At 43.5% G+C, this 19,131-nt stretch overlaps 1 protein-coding gene across 1 annotated transcript in view; it reads right to left on the reverse strand.

Annotated features, from left to right (window-relative positions):
• Positions 1 to 19,131, reverse strand: part of LOC123741855 (transmembrane protein 114-like) — a 55,215-nt gene that overhangs the window by 6,393 nt on the left and 29,691 nt on the right. Inside the window, exon 3 of the mRNA XM_082973141.1 lies at positions 8,553 to 8,752. Within this exon, the coding sequence (XP_082829267.1) occupies positions 8,553 to 8,752 (200 nt within the window). The remainder of the gene's footprint in view (positions 1 to 8,552; positions 8,753 to 19,131) is intronic.

The following is a 19,131-nucleotide window of genomic DNA, read 5'->3' on the forward strand; positions in this document are numbered from 1 at the left end:
GTGTAGGGTATAAGGTGTAGGGTATAAGGTGTAGGGTATAAGGTGTAGGGTGTAGGGTATAAGGTGTAGGGTATAAGGTGTAGGGCGTAAGGTATAGGGTGTAGGGCTTAACGTGTAGGGTTTAGGGTGTAGGGCATAGGGCGTAGAGTGTAGGGCGTAGAGTGTAGGGTGTAGGGCTTAGGGTGTAGGGTTTAGGATGTAGGGTTTAGGGTGTAGGGCGTAGGGTTTAGGGTGTAGGGTATAAGGTGTAGGGCGTAAGGTATAAGGGCGTAAGGTGTAGGGTATAAGGTATAGGGCATAGGGCATAGGGTGTAGGGTATAAGGTATAGGGTGTAGGGTATAATGTATAGGGTGTAGGGTATAAGGTATAGGGTGTAAGGTATAAGGTATAGGGTGTAAGGTATAAGGTATAGGATGTAGGGTATAAGGTATAGGGTTTAGGGTATAAGGTATAGGGTGTAGGTTGTAAGGTATAGGGTGTAGGGTATAAGGTATAGGGTGTAGGGGGTAGGGTATAAGGTGTAGGGTGTAGGGTATAAGGTGTAGGGTGTAGGGTATAAGGTGTAGGGTGTAAGGTATAAGGTATAAGGTGTAGGGTGTAGGGTATAAGGTGTAGGTTGTAGGGTATAAGGTGTAGGGTATAAGGTGTAGGGTATAAGGTGTAGGGTATAAGGTGTAGGGTGTAGGGTATAAGGTGTAGGGTATAAGGTGTAGGGCGTAGGGTATAAGGTGTAGGGTTTAGGGCGTAGGGTTTAGGGTATAGGGTGTAGAGTGTATGGCGTAGGGTTTAGGGCTGTCCTGTCTTTGGCTATGCCGGATTAAGTGATATGACATGCTAACCTATAAAATCCTTTCTCTGTAATTAATATTACTTGATTAAGCTAATCATGTAAATGTAATTAACTAGAAAGTCGGGGCACCACGGAAGAACGTTTATAGAGCCGTTATCTTCCGAATAAACTCTTAATATACTTAGTCATATTTTACATCGATAGCAGTCAATATTAACCCTTATCTTATTTTCAGTCTCATAATGAAAGTTGTAAATTCTTGGCTATGTTCACGAACCCTGGCTAACAGGGTGAATGAACAAAATGAATGAAAGCCTAAACAAAACAAAATATAGTTATGCCACCTTATTCATCTAATTGGACTGTATTCTATCTACGTCCATGGTCTTGGCAAAATGACCCTATCATGGCATTGTTTAATATCATATTTAGGGCTTTCCTAATTTGCTGGGTGGCGCTTAGGGTACTATCCTAAATTGACAACTATATGATAAGTCTACAGCTGTAAGGCACTAGTTTTGGGCAGTCTACAGAGATGACCTATGGACTTCTGGTTAGAAACTGGTGAGTGCTGTAGAGTCAAAGGCCTAGAAGTAAATGTTCAACTTTACTAAGGCTGGTATTTTGCTTGGACCCTTAAGTGATCCTAGCATAAATCCTAATTGGATGTTCCGTTGTGCATGTGCGTTTATGCTTACACAATCGCGCATGTCAAGGGAAGAAAACCAAGTATCCTGGCAGATTACAACTTGTTCAGAATGAGTCTGACGTAGTCAGGTAATTTTCAGGTCAATGCCTGGAGGTCAGTCAGAATTGGTGTCAAGTGAGTCTGTAGTAGTTTTCTACAAGTCACGGTGTCTTCCACTATTGTAGTGGCGGTAGGTATGACGTCTATTTCATAGCTATGTTATCCACGGAGGAGCTAACCTCACGACGGAAGTACTCTAAGTATTAGACCAGTCGTACGTGGTGTGATCATGGTTCGTGACTTCTAATAACTTTTCTCCTGAACGGAGTGTTCTATTTATTAGTGGCATGTGTTAACCATTGGAAGAGTGCAATGGAGATTCCCTTCCCCGTGTTGCACTCTGAGTGACTCCTATGTCGCTATTATCAATAGCAATTTAACTTGTGAGGTTACTAATCCTCTTACTGAGTGTTGCTGGACTGACTGTGGTATTGGTACTGGTATTCAAGGGGTCCAGTTGTCCTACCGATTTATTCTGAAATATTATCTACCGGAACACATGATTGGAGCATATTACTAGTTGTATTGTAGTTGAACCTACACATAGCAAGGAATGATTATTGTTGCCATTTGTTTTGGAGGTGGACAAGTCCATTGGACTTCCTTTACGACCAGTGTGGTACACCTCAGTACTATCTTAGGTGTGTTCTAAGATAATCCCCGTCTAGGGGCCTGTCTGCTCCTCACTGTTCTCATAGGGGAGTTTACAACTAGATTTGATTTATGCTCTGGTGGCCTCGTACGTTGTTGTCCGTAGTCTCGACCCCCCCCACCGGCCTCGATGAGGCTCATCATGGGTCTGGGCTACTATTCCCCCCCTTTGTGTCTCGGGACCCCCCCACCAGCGGGTGGTGTTGGTGTCCGAGGCGCAAACGAAAAGCTCGGACCCCATGTACGAGTTGTCAGTGGCCGCGTTATTATGAGAATGGCTGTAACCTTTCAACCAAATCTCCTGGTGTTTGTGCGTCAACACCCTCAGTGGCTGTCGAGGTCTGTCAGTCACCACCGCGTCCGCGTGTGGCAACCTCTTCAGTACCTGCAAACTGAGACGAGGATATCGGTCTGTGATATCGCAAAGTGTTTCACCAGTGGGAGTCATCGGGTCAGTTGCTGGACTGACGCCATTAGTGTCATTGTAAGGGGTGACAGTCCCCAACAAAGCAGAAGGTGTATCATCGGAAGCAGAGTGTACTCTGCGCATCAATATTTTTCTTGCTGAGACGGCCGCAGTGCTTGCGGAAGTGTCCGAAGGGCAAGAGAAGTTCATCTCAACTACCGTATTGCACGACTGCAAGGAGGAGGGAAGTTGCTCATTCACAGAGACAGCTGGCTCGAAATCATGAAAAGAATGGTCAATCAGATTGGCTGATGGAATGTGTCGAGATATCATAATATCTCCTTGGATCGGATTCTGCACCAAGAGGTTTCTAAACGTCTTTTTCCCAAGGGGTGCTTTTGACAGATACCCCTCGTGAATGACTGCGTTGCAGCTAGCGTTAGGGGAAGACAGTGTGGTCAGTGGAGAAGGCACTGTGGCCTGTGACCATACCTGGTTGGTTTTCCAATCCATCAATGGGAGTAATTGATCCATCACGTCTGCTCCAAGTAGCAGGGGTACAGTTTCGAGGCTGGTAACATACACAGGGTGAACGAGCGATACGTCCTTGAACTGTAGTTTCAGCATGACTCTCAATGTGAGAGGCGAGGTAGTCTGAGTGACCCCTCGAAGTGTAGTTTCGCATCGTTCCACTGTTAACCAACGTTTAGTTGGCTTCAAAGCACTTTTGAGATCATCAAACAATGTTTGAGAGATAAGTGATATTGTCGCACCCGAATCAATTAGCGCATGACAAGTTAAGCAGTCCTCCAGGACTGTTTCCAGGTATGGCCGTTTAGATTCGTGGTTAGTGGACATATTCCCCACAAAGTGGAGTGGTCGTTTGCACGACGGATGTGCCATTTCTGTTAAAGGTGGAAGCAGATTGACTTTTCCGATTTTGAGTGGGCTTGGCTTTAATGAAGCGTTTGACCTTTTTCTTCGCAACTTTTGTATCAGAGTCTACAGACAAAGCCCGGGGGCTTGTTTCTTGATCAAGCGGGCCCTGGATAGGGTCTTGAATGAGAGCGGAAGAAATTTGAACTTTAACGTCCTTGCTATGGGTGTTAATTTCTGCGGACCTGGTGTCCGGTAATTCCCCGTCTAGTCCTTGTGACTTATCTTTTACCCTTTTCTCAAATTGTTCTCGCTTTAGTTCTTCCCATAGTGGGACTTCTGGGGAACATTGGTCTACGTTTTGATCGTCCTTCAACCCTTTGTTACCCTTGTGCTCTGACACTTTGTGTGGGTTGGGTGCAGGAACGTAGCGAACAGGTCGATTGTAGCGGTAGTCGTTTTGAAGGCGACGTACTTTACAGTTATTTCGACCGCGGCGGTTATTGGAATCATGGTTTCGTGGTAGAAACTGTTGATGTGCGTCATCTCTCGACGCTCCAATACCTGATAATGCACCCTCTAACTGGAGTGAGTGCTCCTGGTCAAACTTCAAAACCGAGTGGTCAGGGCTCTTACCGTTGCGAGCTTTTGATGCCTCAAAAGCTGTGCTTGCAAGCTCTCTGAGTTGTAAGATAGGCAAGCCAACGTGGGCTGCAGGGCCCAAGTAGGTAATGAAGGTGGGATACCGGACTCCGGTTGCTTGGATGGGTAGTCATGCTGTAGAGCGTGACCATTCTGGACTTCCTCCAGATGGTACCTAAGGGTGGTCTTCTGCTGCATTGCAGAGTCCACTTGAGCGCTTAGAGTACCAATTTTGGACACGTGAGTGTCACACCTGCTCCTTTCGGTCTCAAACTTATCTGTCATGGTTTGCAGATAGTGGTCTCGAGTATGGAGCGAGAGATTCAGTGATGAGATTTCCTCTGCTTGCTTAGAAATCAATATTTCCATCCTCATCACCTGAGTTCTCTCATCATTCATTTGGTCAGCGACTTCAATAAGTTCTGCTGATTTGTCATCCAACTTTGTCATTGTGTTCATCAACTGATCGTCTTTGGTCTGCAGAATTTGGAGTAGAACATTGTTACCTTGAGTAACGTTCAACAAAACTGCCTGCATGTTATCAAATTGTGCGCTCCTGTTTATAGATAACTCGACAGATTTATCTAGTTTGGCGTGGACTACATCGCATTTAGTTTTGGCTAAATCGAGTTGTTCCTGCAGATGACGATTTTGTTGGAGAGTTTGTGCTCGTTCATCGTCATAAGTATTTGCAATTACTCTTAATTCTTCCGATTTCAAACGCAGTTCCTCGGCTAGCAGAATGTTTTCATTTCCTGCTTTTGTCAATAGTTGCTCAGTTCTCTCCACCTTTGCCCTCATGTTAGCCATGTCTTGCACGTGCTTCAGCTGTGCACTGTGGTATTGGATCGATGCCAACCTTTGATGGCGATACATAAGTGCTAAAGTGGAGAGAACCGTCACAAAGCCTGTGTTTGATGGTTGATTTTGGACAGCGTTCGCAATTTCGGCAGATTTTTCACTAATGGCATAATTAGGGTTGGTATCGCTGCTGAGGTCAGAGATCAATCCTTTTATGGGTGGAGGTTCACTAATTAGCGGAGGAGTGGTGACCACCTTTGGTAGCTTGCACATTATTAGAAAAATTTTGAGGAAAAATTTTCCAATTTTTTTTTCAATGTTTGGGTTTGGAATTCATTGGAAGCTGCAAAGACAAGTTTAATCTATTTATAGATGTTGACGAACCATCAGTACTGTACCAGTAATGTGGAAGTTGGACGTGAATGAATTTGCAAAAGCAAATTGAATTAATTAATCAATGCCAATGATTAATCCTACCTGGGTAGGCTATCTGGGTATTAAACTTGAATTAACCTGAGAGGTTGCTTCATCCAGGTAAATATGGGAAGTTTAAAAGTGTCTCATTTGATTGCAAGAACATTAAGGTATGTTCAACAATTTAACTTATTAAATTGAATGAGATGATAATCCATACAATCCCCATTGATTGGATTTCATAAGTGTAAGCAGTCGATCAAATGTTGGGAACACTCCCCACTATGGTACACTTCTTCCTTGGGCCGAAGCCACATGGGATTCCCGTGGGGGCGGGACTTCTGTCAGTACTGGATTACTGAATGGGTTTTTCAAAAACCAAATTTTACTGATTGATCAATTTTAATGATAAATCAAACCTGTATAGGCTATTTGGGATTTAAACTTTAATTAACCTGAGAGGTTTATTCATCTAGGTTAATGTGGGAAAAAGATTACTATGTCTCATTTAGAAAACTCATCAATTTGGATATTATTTAAAAGATCCACTTGAGAATGTAAATCTGGCAATTTCACTTATTAGTTCAATTGAATAAGACATCGATATCCGTCTGGATATCATGAGTAACGACTTGAGTGTCACCTGACTAATTCTTCTTGAAGGAAAGTACTGGTGACTCTTCAGAGGTCCCTGCTGGCACACGCTGAAATCAAGCGGAAGTACCCAGGGCGGGACTTCCGTTCAGCAAGGCGGAGGATTTACAATGTGGCACATAACAAAATGGCTGTTTTCCCTTTTGTTAGCTTAGCATGAGCAAGCTAATGCTACTTTATGCCTGAAAAATGCACAACATAGGATTCCCTTGGCAAGGGAAAGGTTTTACTTATAACGTATTATGTTCAAACCCTTTTCTGCGATATTTGACGATGTTTTAACCGGAACTCGCGGCAAACAACGAAAAGCACCGTGGTCTACTCGCATCGAAACGCGAGAGAGACAGAGAGATACTTATCGCTGGTCAAGCTAATCTCTCCTAAATTTCAATCGGCTGGCTCTTTCTCCTCGCTCGAGAAATTAATAATGACCTAGCCAACACGCGTCTGAAACGCGCGAGGCAGAAATAGCCCAGCGTTTGGCCAAACGCTCTATTTCTCAGATAGCTTTATCAGCCCTCATACAGAACTGTATAGCTTATGCTACCCACTGACTACGACAGAGCACAACACGGAGGCGATTCTCCAGAGCACACACGCACCAATAATTCCGGTCTTCAGTTCCCATAATGTATATAATAAACTTGGTATATTATGTAATCTGCTTTTCAATTTTATATAGGCTGAATCAAAATGAAAGCGTCATCCTATTTTAGATTCCTCGCACGGGGGCTCCAATATGTTTTATCAAAATGACCCAACGTGCGTTTTAGTTTTAGAGTCCTCACAGGGGGCACCAATATGTCGTGTCTTTGGCTATGCCGGATTAAGTGATATGACATGCTAACCTATAAAATCCTTTCTCTGTAATTAATATTACCTGATTAAGCTAATCATGTAAATGTAATTAACTAGAAAGTCGGGGCACCACGGAAGAACGTTTATAGAGCCGTTATCTTCCGAATAAACTCTTAAAATACTTTGTCATATTTTACATCGATAGCAGTCAATATTAACCCTTATCTTATTTTCAGTCTCATAATGAAAGTTGTAAATTCTTGGCTATCTTCACGAACCCTGGCTAACAAGTTGAATCAGCAATACAAAATTGGGTTTAATTGTTTATTTACTAAATACCTAAACTAATCACACAGAATTACAAATACACCGAATACAAATGATGTCATACATGATGGCTGGTTACACAAAGGAAAGGGGGTTGGGCTTGAATGAAAGAGCGGGAAGATTTAGGAACAAAGAAACAGCAGCTATGCTATCGTAAATACATTATCTCATGCATTCTAAATTACCGCCCATTTGGAAAAGGAAAATGCAATAAATATTTACTCTGAGCTGCGCTTCGGTAGATTGGTCGTAGATGCTGGCTGGGTTGGCCAACAGATCTTCCTGTCCTCGGATCTTCCTGTCCTGTCCTCGGGTAAATTGGATACGTGGTGGTATCTTCGTCCGTCTGTTAGACTGGATCCGTCGTCCGTCCTTTCCTAGCCCCCGTCTACAGCGGCCGCTGCTAACTCAACGGCTAGGAAGTATCACTTCTGTAGTGAATAAGCTCAAAGTTCATACCATTCGCCACCAAAGCTCACGCCGAGGTTGGCTTAGTTCTGTACTTGACGTGTGTCCTTCTAACGTAGAGGCTGCAGACCTCACGTACTGGAACATGTGGTTATCTTTTCGTCAAAGGCTTATATAGTGGAGAGGGGGAAGGATGTGTTTCATCGTTTATAACCCCTGTCTCTTCACAGGGGTGGGCCACTGATCAAGCAGGGCACTTTCCTTATGAAAACCCAATTCTCTCATTTGGAAGCTAAAATTACATTTAATCTCCTAACAAACAATTTCAATATCAAACATTTCAATTGCATAACAATTCCATGTTACTCTGATAACTAGAGGGTGTATACTTTCTCAGGTACAGTTTATGTCGTCCTGTCATCAGTCATAATGTCTCAGATGACAACCGAACTGACATCCATACTCATTACGTTCCCAAGCATATTTCCAACTGGTTTTATTACCAAAATATGGTTCCTTTTCCCCTTTTCCCCATTTGTTTGTCCCAGACTCTCTATATTTAACACAGGCTATTCAAGTCCTTCAGTAGGGTCAGAAAGAGAGGGGAAGGGAGAAAGGTATTTGTGGGGGGTCATAAACCTTACCCACAGGCCAACGTCATGACAGGGCGTAGGGTATAAGGTGTAGGGTTTAGGGCGTAGGGTATAGGGTGTAGGGTTTAGGGTGTAGGGTATAAGGTGTAGGGTATAAGGTATGTAGAGTGTAGGGTATAGAGTGTAGGGTATAAGGCGTAGGGTTTAGGGCGTAGGGTATAAGGTATAAGGCGTAGGGTTTAGGGCGTAGGGTATAGGGTTTAGGGCGTAGGGTATAAGGTTTAGGGCGTAGGGTATAAGGTATATAGGGTGTAGGGTATAAGGTATATAGGGTGTAGGGTATAAGGTATATAGGGTGTAGGGTATAAGGTATAAGGTATATAGGGTGTAGAGTGTAGGGTATAGAGTGTAGGGTATAAGGTATAAGGCGTAGGGTTTAGGGCGTAGGGTTTAGGGCGTAGGGTGTAGTGTATAAGGCATAGGGTGTAGGGTAAAGGGTGCTTACCTCCCAGTAGTAACAGTACACCAGTCATCAGCAGTAGTAGGTAAGCTCTGGCCAGCAGGCCGATGAACCCCATCAGTCCCCCGACAACCATGATGATCATGCTGAGAGGAAGCAACACCATGAATGTCCCGTGCATATCTGAGAGAGGGGGAGGGGAGGGAGAGAACAAATATAGAACTAATACTATAATGATGCACTCTCTTGAGAGAGAGAGAGCGAGAGAGAGCGAAGGAAGCGATTCCCGGACCTTCCATAACAAAGCCATCACCTACAGAGAGATGACCTGGAGAAGAGTCCCCTAAGCAAGATGCTCCTGGGGCTCTGTTCACAAACACAAACACACCCCACAGAGCCCCAGGACAGCAACACAATTAGACCCAACCAAATCATGAGGAAACAAAAATATAATTACTTAACACATTGGAAAGAATTAACAAAAAAACTGACCAAACTAGAATGCTATTTGGCCCTAAACAGAGAGTACACAGTGGCAGAATACCTGACCACTCTGACTGACCCAAACTTAAGGAAAGCTTTGACTATGTACAGACTCAGTGAGCCTTGCTATTGAGAAAGGCTGCCGTAGGCAGACATAGTCTGTCTTCTATTGAGAGCTATGTGCACACTGCCCACAAAATTAGGTGGAAACAGCTGCACTTCCTAACCTCCTGCCAAATGTATGACCATACTAGAGACGCATATTTCCCTCAGATTACACAGACCCACAAAGAATTCAAAAACAAACTCGATTTTGATAAACTCCCATATCTACTGGGTGAAATATCACAGTGTGCCATCACAGCAGCAAGATGTGTGACCTGTTGCCACAAGAAAAGGTCAACCAGTGAAGAACAAACACCATTGTAAATACAACCTATATTTATGCTTATTTATTTTCCCTTTTGTACTTTAACCATTTTACATCGTTACAACACTATATATAGACATAATGACATTTGCAATGTCTTTATTCTTTTGGAACTTATGTGAGTGTTTACTGTACATTTACAGTAAACACAGTTTACAGTTTACTGTACATTTCTGTTTATTTCACTTTTGTATATTATCTACTTCACTTGCTTTGGCAATGTTAACATACGTTTCCCATGCCAATAAATCCCTTAATTCAATTCAATTCAATTCGAGAGAGCTGATCCTGGGGCTCTGTTCACAAACACAGACACCACAGAGCCCCAGGACAGCAACACAATTAGAGCCAACCAAATCATGAGAAAACAAAAATATAATTACTTGACACATTGGAAAGAATTTACCAAACAAACAGAGCAAACTAGAATGCTATTTGGCCCTATACAGAGAGTACACAGAAGCAGAATACCTGACCACTGGGACTGACACAAAGTTAAGAAAATCTTTGACTATGTACAGACTCAGTGAGCATAGCCTTGCTATTGAGAAAGGCCGCCGAAGGCAGACCTGGCTCTCAAGAGAAGACAGGCTATGTGCACACTGCCCACAAAATGAGGTGGAAACTGAGCTGCACTTCCTAACCTGCTGCCACGTGTATGACCACTTTAGAGACACATTATTGAAGGGAGACTTGATAACACACACACCAAGGTACAGCAGGGATGCTTCCTTATCTGTCCCAGTACCGTGGGGTCTAATCTCATCTAGAAACCTGGGCTTGTGTTGCTGTAGCAGTGCTTATGTTTGTTTGATTAGATACTAATTAATTCTACAGTACCTGTTTTGTGTTTCTGAGGTCAAATCATTGTTTGTGTATGTATGTGTGGCTGCACATCTCTGTGTGTGGGAGTATGTGTTTGTATTGCCCTCTGGTTGCCAGGGTGAACTTCTACTGTATCTCTATCATTACTAACAATTAACTGGACCGAACCAACCCCGTCTGTCCCTCACCATGTTCTCTCTCTCTCTTCTCCCCCCCCCCCCAATTTAAGGGCTTTATTGGCATGGTAAACATATGTCTACACTGCCTCTAGGAGTACAGTCTCTCTCTGTTGTTGTTCTGGGAGGACAGTCTCTCTCTGTTGTTGTTCTGGGAGGACAGTCTCTCTCTGTTGTTGGGCTGGGAGGGCAGTCTCTCTCTGTTGTTGGGCTGGGAGGACAGTCTCTCTCTGTTGTTGTTCTGGGAGGACAGTCTCTCTCTGTTGTTGGGCTGGGAGGACAGTCTCTCTCTGTTGTTGTTCTGGGAGGACAGTCTCTCTCTGTTGTTGTTCTGGGAGGACAGTCTCTCTCTGTTGTTGTTCTGGGAAGACAGTCTCTCTCTGTTGTTGGGCTGGGAGGACAGTCTCTCTCTGTTGTTGTTCTGGGAGGACAGTCTCTCTCTGTTGTTGTTCTGGGAAGACAGTCTCTCTCTGTTGTTGGGCTGGGAGGACAGTCTCTCTCTGTTGTTGTTCTGGGAGGACAGTCTCTCTCTGTTGTTGGGCTGGGAGGACAGTCTCTCTCTGTTGTTGTTCTGGGAGGACAGTCTCTCTCTGTTGTTGTTCTGGGAGGACAGTCTCTCTCTGTTGTTGTTCTGGGAAGACAGTCTCTCTCTGTTGTTGTTCTGGGAGGACAGTCTCTCTCTGTTGTTGTTCTGGGAGGACAGTCTCTCTCTGTTGTTGTTCTGGGAGGACAGTCTCTCTCTGTTGTTGTTCTGGGAGGACAGTCTCTCTCTGTTGTTGTTCTGGGAGGACAGTCTCTCTCTGTTGTTGTTCTGGGAGGACAGTCTCTCTCTGTTGTTGTTCTGGGAGGACAGTCTCCCTCTGTTGTTGTTCTGGGAGGACAGTCTCTCTCTACACACAAAAAAGGGTTCCAACAGGGTTCTTCAGGTGTTCTCATGGGAGAGGGTTCTCCAACAGGGTTCTTCAGGTGTTCTCATGGGAGAGGGTTCTCCAACAGGGTTCTTCAAAGGGTTCTCCTATGGGGACAGCCAAATAACCCCTTTAGGTTGTAGATAGCACCTTTCCTTCTAAGTATCATTCGCATGCCTTGTAGATCAGCGAGCAATAATCATAGTCATTTCATCCACTTTACATTGATTGTAAACCCCACAGTCCACCGTCCACCCTCCCCTTTCAGCCCACAGTCCACCCTCCCCTTTCAGCCCACAGTCCACCCTCCCCTTTCAGCCCACAGTCCACCCTCCCCTTTCAGCCCACAGTCCACCCTCCCCTTTCAGCCCACAGTCCACCCTCCCCTTTCAGCCCACAGTCCACCCTCCCCTTTCAGCCCACAGTCCACCCTGTCCTTTCAGCCCACAGTCCACCCTGTCCTTTCAGCCCACAGTCCACCCTGTCCTTTCAGCCCACAGTCCACCCTGTCCTTTCAGCCCACAGTCCACCCTGTCCTTTCAGCCCACAGTCCACCCTCCCCTTTCAGTCCACAGTCCACCCTCCCCTTTCAGTCCACAGTCCACCCTCCCCTTTCAGCCCACAGTCCACCCTCCCCTTTCAGCCCACAGTCCACCCTCCCCTTTCAGCCCACAGTCCACCCTCCCCTTTCAGCCCACAGTCCACCCTGTCCTTTCAGCCCACAGTCCACCCTGTCCTTTCAGCCCACAGTCCACCCTGTCCTTTCAGCCCACAGTCCACCCTGTCCTTTCAGCCCACAGTCCACCCTCCCCTTTCAGTCCACAGTCCACCCTCCCCTTTCAGCCCACAGTCCACCCTCCCCTTTCAGCCCACAGTCCACCCTACCCTTTCAGCCCACAGTCCACCCTCCCCTTTCAGCCCACAGTCCACCCTCCCCTTTCAGCCCACAGTCCACCCTCCCCTTTCAGCCCACATTCCACCCTTCCGTTTCAGCTGTAATGATCTTTCCTCAATCTCAAAGGTTATACAAATAACCTTTTTGAAGAATAATACAGGGTTAGCAATATTGTGTTGTTAATATTCCATAGGTGTTATTATTGAGAGGGTGAACCAGGTGTGCTAGCGCTGGAACAGCTGAGGGTCCCTGAAGTAGTGAAGTTACGTTTTTAATAGTGGAGTACCGAGGCATGAGTCGCAATCGCCAAGCAGCTAACTTCAAAAGCAGTGTTCCGATGCGTTTATCACTTTATCAGCATTACATCATCAGTGACGTCCGAAGCTTCGTTTGAGCATGTGCTTTTTCAAACCGTGTGTTGCGAATAAATGCGAGATCCAACTGATTTCGCTGATTTTGCGAGATCCCATTGATTTCCTACAGGTTCCGGTGCTTTCTTTCATGAACCTGCTTTCAAACATCGACCTTTACTGGTTATCGTACTTATACACCTAGTTAGGATTTTGTACATGTAATTAAAACTGACTGGTAGCTAAGCAGGTAGAGTAAGTAACTATGGAACATTCAAGAACGTTAGGGTGTGAGGTTGAATCCCATTGAAGGCACACTATTTAGAAAATAGTTTAAAAATAGTTACGTGAAACTACACTGCACTGTTCAAATAATGTGTTGTATTTAGTATAGTATAAGCTTCAGTCTTAATCATCCTAAATAATGTGTTGTATTTAGTATAGTATAAGCTTCAGTCTTAATCATCCTAAATAATGTGTTGTATTTAGTATAGTATAAGCTTCAGTCTTAATCATCCTAAATAATGTGTTGTATTTAGTATAGTATAAGCTTCAGTCTTAATCATCCTAAATAATGTGTTGTATTTAGTATAGTATAAGCTTCAGTCTTAATCATCCTAAATAATGTGTTGTATTTAGTATAGTATAAGCTTCAGTCTTAGTTTTTTTTACAATCACTAGGACCCATTTCTCAATACTTAGGTCACTTTTTCAAAACTCTTCTCACAGTGAACACAACAGCCGTCTATGTGGGCTAAACTGTGGATCATTTTCATTGCTTTGGAACAAAATGCATTCAATGACTACATCTTTCAAATTTCATGAATTCTTTTCTCACTCAGACACAACCACCACCAAAACAGTTAAACTTAAGTTCAAAACCTAAAATAACACAACATTGAATAAGACAGAAATCTGCTACATTTCTACAGTAATACCGTATTTAAATATATTCCACATCTAAAAAATGAAATACTATCAAAACAATTAGACCAACCACAGCTGATTCCCATTGTAGCTGAACACCTACACAGGTGTTAGTCTTTCAATTACATTACCATCTATACAAAAGGGGACATCTTAGGAATAATGCTGTAATGTAAACATGGACCCAGCCAGAGATAGAGAAGTGGCTGACAGAGGAAGAAGAGTGGCTGGGAGAGGGAGAGGAGTACGTATGAGTGGTGGAAGAAGAGTGGCTGGGAGAGGGAGAGGAGTACGTACGAGTGGTGGAAGAAGACAGAGGAAGATCAAGAGCTGTAGTCTCAGATGAGATTAGGGCTACTATAATTGATCATGTAATAAATCATGATCTATCAATCCAAATCTGTAATGCTCAACAGTGGCATCTATTGTGAGAAATTTCCAGCAAAACAACAGGTAAGATGTGCATTCTGCAAGGGCATCTGACTGAACTGCACATTACAGAAGGAAATTGAGCAAAGCCTCCAAACCCACTTGTGTGTAATTGTTTTTGTATTTCTGCTTAGGACCCAACGGTTACCTCCCACAGGCGGGAGAGGTAGGATTCTCACTGCTGTGCAGGAAACTGCAATCGTTGATATGGTATTCAGAAACAATAGCATAAAAACTCACAGAGATTCAGGACAGACTGTTAGCAGCCAACATTACATTTTGGAAATATTCACAATGTAAACATAACTATTTCTAGAGTCCTGAAACAACATCAAGTCAGGATGAAGCAGTTGTACACTGTCCCCTTAGAGAGGAACTCTGAACGAGTGAAGCAACTCAGGAACCAATATGTCCAGGTAAGATGACTATGAAATACACAACTGGTTTTGAACTAAACCAAATAGGGCAGAGACACACAATGGCATGTTTTAAGGTATAATGTGAACTACTGTAATAGCTTAACTCTTATGTTGCCTTGTGGATTTATTTTAGAGAGTCATGGAGATTGAAGCCAGGCAAACACCCCACATATTCATCTTTGTGGATGAGGTTGGTTTCAACTTGGCCAAAACACGGTGGTGAGGAAGGAATGTGATTGGGAAAAGAGCCACAGTGGATGTCCCGGGCCAGAGGGGTGCCAACATCACAATGTGTGCAGCAGTATCCTCTGATGGATTGCTGTTACACAAACCACTAATTGAGCCACACAACACCGAGCATCTCATTTCATTCCTGGATGACCTCTATGGAAGGGTTGTGCCAGGTGAGGAAAGGGTTGCAGTGAGGTGGAATCGGCCAACGTTTGTAATTGTATGGGACAATGTGGCATTTCACCACTCCCGTGCAGTCACAGAGCGGTATGGAGGTGGAAGGTTTATGACCACCATCCACATGATCAAATGTCCCTCCTGGACGCAATGAATGCTGGATGCCTGGACATATCTGCAGAAGATTGCCAAGGATGGACCAGGCATGTCAAAAGATTATTTCCTAGATGTATTGCCCAAGATGACATAAGATGTGATGTGGATGAGAACCTGTGGCCAAACGCAGAAGACTATCATTGACTATCATTGCTACTGTACCTGTATCGGTAGATGGTGTACATACAAATTCTTGTATTTTGGAATCACTCAATGCCAAAAAATGACATAAAACATATTGAAGCATATTGCATCATGTCTGATACATTCCTGTAACATATACTGCAGTGAATTCTAAACAGTAGAGAGGTGTCATTCCTGTAACATATACTGCAGTGAATTCTAAACAGTAGAGAGGTGTCATTCCTGTAACATATACTGCAGTGAATTCTAAACAGTAGAGAGGTGTCATTCCTGTAACATATACTGCAGTGAATTCTAAACAGTAGAGAGGTGTCATTCCTGTAACATATACTGCAGTGAATTCTAACCAGTAGAGAGGTGTCATTCTGGTTTTGTAAAGACATTTGACAATAGAAAACATTGTGTAGCGCTACCTGTTGTTAGTGTTGTTTAGGTCGTTGTTTTATGAGTGACAACGTGTTCTTGTTGGGTGACATCCTTTGCTAGTGTTATGGAAGAATGAGCTGATTTGAGACGTATGAAGTATTTTTAGTGCATTTTGGATGTGAAATGAACTGCTGTGCCAAGCTGAAAGTTGGTTAGGAGAACTGTGTGAAGAGTTTTGAAAAAGTGACCTAAGTATTGAGAAATGGGTCCTAGCGATTGTAAAAAAAAAAAATCATCCTAAATAATACCATAGATTCTGTTTTAGACACATAGTAAAGCTGAAGGCAACAAGGGAAGAATGATGTAAAACGTGAATCTGCCAATCCAACAGACTGTAGGCTTGCTAAAGACAACAATTTACCGCTGCAACACAGAGTTTTGATTAAGGGAAAAAAAACTGATTATCACACGCTACTATTTGTTGCTGACCCGCAAATGCCACTAATGTGCATCGGGAACGGATAATGAAGCTCTGAGTAACAAACCTATTTGAATGGAAATACTTCAGGAAGCTTTATTTCCCCATAACTACCCTGAAGAGATCATTGAGAACCATTGATTGAGACATCCGTTCTCAATAGACACAAGGCCATACAGTACGTGAGTCTTTCACAAGACACCATCACTGGCCATGGTCATATAACATGTAATGACATCACACCACTCACTAAAGAGCAAAGAACCAGTGAAGGCCACATAGGGTTCTTTGAGTCAATATGGTTTCACATAGAACCATCCATTAGAACCCTGGAGGAACCCTCTTTTCTTGGTGTATCACACTGAAGTGAGAAAACAATCCAGTCATTCTTAGAAGGTCATATTCAATGGAGGGTCATATTCAACGAAAGGTCGTATTCAATCGTCGTATTAGCACTGGCCCATCTGAATGAGGTTATAGCAGGTCAAAACAGAACAATGATTTTCCTCTTTGAGCTGTCACCTCTTGGCCTTCGTCAGAGCCTTGTGGAAGGTAATAAAAATGCTTCTTTATTCATAAAACCATCACATGTTCAGCTCTAAGCCTTCATTCATAAAACCATCACATTTTCAGCTCTAAGCCTTCACTAACAAAACTATCACATTTTCAGCTCTAAGCCTTCATTCATAAAACCATCACATTTTCAGCTCTAAGCCTTCACTAACAAAACCATCACATTTTCAGCTCTAAGCCTTCATTCATAAAACCATCACATTTTCAGCTCTAAACCTTCATTCATAAAACCATCACATTTTCAGCTCTATGCCTTTATCAGGGTTTTTTGGAAGGCTGTTATATATACTGAAAACAATTATGTAAAGTGTTAGTCACATATTTCTCTCAAATTTTGTGCACCAATTTGTTTACATCCCTGTTAGTTAGTATTTCTCCTTTACCAAAATAATCCATCCACCTGACAGGTGGGGCATATCAAGAAGCTGATTAAGCAGCATAATCATTACACAGGTGCACCTTGTGCTGGGGGAAATAAAAGGCCACTCTAAAATGTGCAGTTTTGTCACACAACACAATGCCACAGATGTCTCAAGTTTTGAGGGAGCGTCCAATTGGCATGCTGACTGCAGGAATGTCCACCAGAGCCATTTTAGAGAATTTGGCACTACGTCCAACCGGGTGTAGGATATAGGGTGTAGGGTATAGGGTGCTTACCTGCCAGTAGTAGCAGTACACCAGTCATCAGCAGTAGTAGGTAAGCTCTGGTGGTAAGGGTGTAGGGTATAGGGTGTAGGGTATAGGGTGTAGGGTGCATACCTGCCAGTAGTAGCAGTACACCAGTCATCAGCAGTAGTAGGTAAGCTCTGGTGGTAAGGGGGTAGGATATAGGGTGTAGGGTATAGGGTGTAGGGTGCATACCTGCCAGTAGTAGCAGTACACCAGTCATCAGCAGTAGTAGGTAAGCTCTGGTGGTAAGGGTGTAGGGTATAGGGTGTAGGGTATAGGGTGTAGGGTGCATACCTGCCAGTAGTAGCAGTACACCAGTCATCAGCAGTAGTAGGTAAGCTCTGGTGGTAAGGGGGTAGGATATAGGGTGTAGGGTATAGGGTGTAGGGTGCATACCTGCCAGTAGTGGCAGTACACCAGTCATCAGCAGTAGTAGGTAAGCTCTGGTGGTAAGGGGGTATAGGGTATAAGGTGTTTATTTATTTTTTAATTTATTTTACCTTTATTTAACCAGGTAGGCAAGTTGAGAACAAGTTCTCATTTACAATTGCGACCTGGCCAAGATAAAGCAAAGCAGTTCGACACATACAACAACACAGAGATACACATGGAGTAAAAATAACATACAGTCAATAATACAGTAGAAAAATAAGTCTATATACAATGTGAGCAAATGAGGTGAGATAAGGGCGGTAAAGGCAAAAAAGACCATGGTGGCAAAGTAAATACAATATAGCAAGTAAAACACTGGAATGGTAGATTTGTAGTATAAGAAAGTGCAAAGTAGAAATAGAAATAATGGGGTGCAAAGGAGCAAAATAAATAAATACAGTAGGGGAAGAGGTAGTTGTTTGGGCTAAATTATAGATGGGCTATGTACAGGTGCAGTGATCTGTGAGCTGCTCTGACAGTTGGTGCCTAAAGCTAGTGAGGGAGTTAAGTGTTTCCAGTTTCAGAGATTTTTGTAGTTCGTTCCAGTCATTGGCAGCAGAGAACTGGAAGGAGAGGCGGCCAAAGGAGGAATTGGCTTTGGGGGTGACCAGAGAGATATACCTGCTGGAGCGCGTGCTACAGGTGGGTGCTGCTATGGTGACCAGTGAGCTGAGATAAGGGGGGACTTTACCTAGCAGGGTCTTGTAGATGACCTGGAGCCAGTGGGTTAGGTGTAGGGTGCTTACCTGCCAGTAGTAGCAGTACACCAGTTATCAGCAGTAGTAGGTAAGCTCTGGTGGTAAGGGTGTATTGTGTAGGGTTTAGGGTATAGTGTGTAGGGTATAGAGTGCAGGGAGCTTACCTGCAGGTACATTTTACATTACATTTTAGTCATTTAGCAGACGCTCTTATCCAGAGCGACTTACAGTAGTGAATGCATACATTTCATACAATTTCATACATTTTTTTTCTGTGCTGGCCACCCGTGGGAAGTAGTAGTAGTAGTAGTAGTACACTAAGTAATCAGCAGTAGTAAACTCTGTAACTCTAATTGTTGCATGTTTCGTTTATATTTATGTTCAGTATGTATGTGTCAGGAACGTTTAAAGGAGCGGACCAAGGCGCAGCGTGAGTTGAGTTCCACATACTTTATTATATAGTGAAACTACCCAAACAATAAACAAACCTAAAACGCCCGTGAAAGCCGTACTGCTAAACACACTAACACAAACAATATCCCACAAAGCAGGTGGGAACAGGGAACCCTTAAGTATGATCCCCAATTAGAGACAACGAACATCAGCTGCCTCTAATTGGAACCATACTAAGAGCACCAACATAGAAATGGAAAGACTAGAACACCCCCTAGTCACGCCCTGACCTACTACACCATAGAGAAACAAGGGCTCTCTATGGTCAGGGCGTGACAGTATGTATGTGTGTGTGTGTGTGTGTGTGTGTGTGTGTGTGTGTGTGTGTGTGTGTGTGTGTGTG

The sequence above is a fragment of the Salmo salar genome, chromosome 03 (genome assembly GCF_965601325.2).
Source record: "Salmo salar chromosome 03, fSalSal1, whole genome shotgun sequence".
In the NCBI taxonomy this organism is placed as follows: domain Eukaryota; kingdom Metazoa; phylum Chordata; class Actinopteri; order Salmoniformes; family Salmonidae; genus Salmo; species Salmo salar.